Below are 4105 nucleotides of genomic sequence, written 5' to 3'. Positions count from 1 at the left end.
AACAGAGCATGGAGAAGAGCTGGCAAATGGGGCAGCTGTGCTTTGAGTGCAGGAAGTCTGCAGCATTGCTGGTTTAATGAAACTCTTTGTGGAGGATTGCCTCTCACTGTAAGCAGAGGCAACATTTTCATTCTGCCTTAATCGGCTCAATTCCTGCATGGGTAGTACCAGAATATTTCCTAGACATGCTCCATCTTTGGGAATATGACTGGAAGAAACGAGATTTTTTTTTGCAGAGAAGCCCCTCCATTTGCACTGGAGGGCCTGCTATGGAGCTCATGGCTCTCTGTGCCCACATCCTCTGCTCCCTGTGATCCCCATTTTAACTCTCTGTGCCCCAAGGCAGGGCATGTCAGTGCCCCAGGACCTTTCTCATGAGCAACAATACTCATTTGTGCCTCTTCTTTCTTCACCCCACAGCTGCTGTGGCTGGCTCAGAACCTCCATCAGGTAATGCTCTCAYCTTTCTAATTTGTAGTCTATCTGTCTCCCTGTTGCACAATTTGTTAAATTTGTCTTTTGTCTCTGTGGCAATACCACTGCAATTGTGAGTGATCATTTTTAAGCAGAGTATAAAGTGGATTAGCACCTTTAAATGTCACATCTTGTAGGATTTATGTTCTGAGCTTGTGCTCACCTTCCTACAGAGGAACTTTCAGGATTATCTGTGTGTTTAACAAGAATTATGCCATTCATGCTGACAGGAACACTGCAGCTCTTTGCAGCTGTGTTTATACTTAAGACTTTTCCCAGCAGCCTGAAGTGTTTATTTCAGTCTGATACCATAAAATTAGATTTTTCTAGAAAACTTGCAACTTATTTACCCTCCAAAGACCTTAGAGGAATAAAGAGAGCCAGCAGAGTACCCAGGGGAGGCTGTCTGTTGAGGAAGGCACTCCCATTTCTACTGCCAGGACACCTCCCAGAATCCACCTCATCTGTAAAAAAGGACAGAAAGCATCAAGGTGTTTCCAGCCCAGCCTGAAGAGGGTAGTCTGACACCATGCATGGAAATCCACCACGGTGGGAATTCCAAATCCATCATGAAAGCAAACCTAAAGCAAAAGCAAATATTTGTTTTGATTTGGCTCCTACAGAATATCACCKGCAGTCAGCAGGGGACCTGCTTTTTGACAGCTGTGGGTGAGACACAGCTAAAGAACACTTTTGCAGAATTTTGCAGTGATAAATTCCTTCCCATTTCTTTCTGCAGCACCTTATTTTTGCGGTGGCTCAGTCTCAGATTCCTCTGGGGTGCTRCAGAGTCCCAACTACCCTGGAGATTATCCAAATGACGCTGACTGCGTGTGGGAAATACAAGTAGAGAACAATTTCCGTGTAACGCTCACATTTAGAGATATTGCGTAAGTAAAACATTGATTCCCCAGGCAAATATCAAAGTCAAAACCTACCTGAGAASTCTGAAAACTTATCTGAAACAGGCAACCTTCCCAATTTTAAAGATACTTCCAATAACATCCATAGCTGGAAGACCAGATCAAAATCTGGATTGCTGTTGCAYTTTTTGCTCACTGTTTTCTGCTAAAGCCACATACAAGCCAGATTAAATTTGGCTTTCAATAAAAAAAAACTTTAAAAATTGAAAGACTTTATCACACGTTAGGCAGTGAAATCTGAGTTTCTGAAATGGTTTTGACGAGGTGCTGATGTTTGCCCACCAGGATGCAAAGTGGCACRTGCCAGCAGGACTACGTTGAAGTCTATGATGGGCCTCTCCACTCCTCCCCACTTCTCGGGAGGTTCTGCTCCGGTTCCTTTCCCACATACGTGTCCTCTTCAAACATGATGAGTGTTCGCTTCCACAGCGATTCCAGATACTCCTTCAGAGGGTTCCAGGCTCACTACTCCTCCATTCCAGCAGGTCACAACACCAGTAAGTTCCTTGTATGTTTAGACAAGCCTCCTTATTGCTTTTGTTTGCAAAATAAATATTTGTGTGAATTTAAAGATATTTGTGGAAATTGAATGATGTGCGTGAAGTATGATGGGTTGGGGTGGGAACTGCCTGACTTCTAAATTAAGAAAAAAACACGCTTCTAATCATTACCAAATTCCTAAAGTACTAATATTTTGTGTGATTTTCTTCTACCAGCCATTGTKTGCTTGTCAGACTACATGCACGTAGTGGTAAGCAGGGACTACCTCCAGTCTCAAGGCTACTCAGCACAGGGGRTCACCCTGAACGACAATCGCTGCAGACCCATGGTCACATCACAGGAGGTTGTGTTCAACATCCCCTACAACGGCTGTGGGACCATACAAGAGGTACTCTCCCTGTTTTGGGCACTCAAGTACATAGTTAAGCTTAGCAAAACTTAGAATTTACATGGAGTGTAACAAAAGTGCGGTTCCTGATTTTAAATCGCGTGTTAAACAGGAGAACAACGATACAATCAACTACTCCAACACAATCAGGGTCGCGTCTTCCGGGTACATAATCAAGAGGAAAAAGAATATCAACTTACACATCAGCTGCAAAATGCTGAGGCAGGCTTGGCAGCAGGTGATGTACGCTGCAGAGGACACTGTGGACGTCAACGAGTACCAGTTTGGAAAATACAGCATGAACATCACTTTCTATGATTCCCCGGCGTTCCAGCAGCAAGTGCGCAGCTCTCCCTACTACATYGACCTCAACCAAAATCTGTACCTGCAGGCTTGTCTCCACAGCTCAGATCCCAATCTGAAGGTGGCTGTGGACACCTGTGTGGCATCACCTGACCCTCGTGATTTCAACACTCTGGCCTATTACTTAGTCAGGAATGGGTAAGAGCTTTCTTCATGTTGTTAGAAGCACACCTGCAATCCACATTTATTTAAAATAAAAAAAGACAATCTCAATTGGGTTGGAATTCACTATCAACAGGTAGTGAAAAGGGATCTTTGATTTTTTATTTTTAYAGTATGAGCCTGGAAATAAGAAATTAACATTTAGACCCTACTATCGTTGCATTTCACTTAGTTCTTCTTTGTCCTATGAGCAAAACTCAAAGTAGTGGGAGCAATGCAGATGAGACAGTGAAAACTGGCAGTAGCAGTTGTCATGCTGGGAGTTAAATATTTTAGTAAAATCAGCATTAGACTAGTCTTTTGTGCCTATGCACTGACTTATTAAAAGTCTCTTCTTCCCTCTTCACCACTTAAAGTCTCCTTCTCTTGGAAAAAAAAAAAAAAGAAGAGTTGCCAGTATTCCAGCTGCTTCATAGGACTTTAAAAAGTCAGTATTTTTAAAGTCTCTACTATGCTATGAAAGCTGCATTTTTATCCCTTTGTGTTCTTAGTACCCAACTACGATTCAATTTAGATTTAATCTGTAATTTTGCAGGAATGTGGTGTGTGCATCCACGAAGACTAATTCCCCTTTTTGCCCCTTTCTAGGTGTCCTAGAGATCCTTCCTACGCCACGTTCTACTCCCCTTCGAGCCACTTTGCTCGGTTCAAGTTCAACGCCTTCGAGTTCATGAGCCGGCACGCGTCGGTGTACCTCAAGTGCCGGCTGATGGTGTGCAGGCTGGGCGATTTCTCCTCGCGCTGCTACCGGGGCTGCAGCTCCAGGGTCAAGAGAGACGCCAGCGCTGCCGAGGAAAGCGTGGACGTGCTGCTGGGACCCCTGCAGCTCCGACAAGAGGGTGCTCCGGATGGGACCGCCAGGAAATGATGCTTTAGGATTTTTAGTTTCTCTATTTTCATGCATCTGTATTCTCGTACTTCCCTAGTACAGCACTAAAACTACCGTTCTTTCATCTTTAGAAAAAACAATCCCTCTCTGAGCCTCAATCCCAAATCCCAAATCCCAATCCCAAATCGCAATCCCAAATCCCAATCCCAAATCTCAATCCCAAATCCAAGGACACCTCACTGCCCGAGAGCCCCAAAATATGTAAACAACAGTGAGTTGGGGGGGAGCAAGTTTGGGGTGGTTGACATCATCACCTGTAAAGATCATTGGAGAATTAAGGCCCAATATGTTAATAAGGCAGAACTTATAAAAGGTGAAGATCTTGTGACCCGGTGTCCATTTTGGGTGTAGCCTCAGGAGGAGGCTTTGTCTGCCCTAATGTACCAGKRGSCCTGTTAGGCCTGG

General features: G+C 44.3%; 1 protein-coding gene across 1 annotated transcript; it reads left to right on the top strand.

The window, feature by feature from the left end:
- Positions 1-1213: 1213 nt before the first annotated feature.
- On the top strand, positions 1214-3781 carry LOC130583491 (deleted in malignant brain tumors 1 protein-like; the record flags this gene model as incomplete). Its single annotated transcript, XM_057382882.1, has 5 exons — positions 1214-1364; positions 1683-1894; positions 2114-2286; positions 2399-2787; positions 3400-3781. Coding segments are annotated over 5 exons (1205 nt in total), but the record flags the coding sequence as incomplete, so codon positions are not given.
- Positions 3782-4105: the final 324 nt, after the last annotated feature.

Source organism: Malurus melanocephalus, unplaced genomic scaffold (assembly GCF_030028575.1).
Source record: "Malurus melanocephalus ecotype Western Australia unplaced genomic scaffold, MMel_1.1 scaffold_591, whole genome shotgun sequence".
NCBI lineage: Eukaryota > Metazoa > Chordata > Aves > Passeriformes > Maluridae > Malurus > Malurus melanocephalus.
The sequence above is the reverse complement of the archived record's forward strand: the minus strand, read 5'-3'. Positions and strand labels throughout refer to the sequence as shown.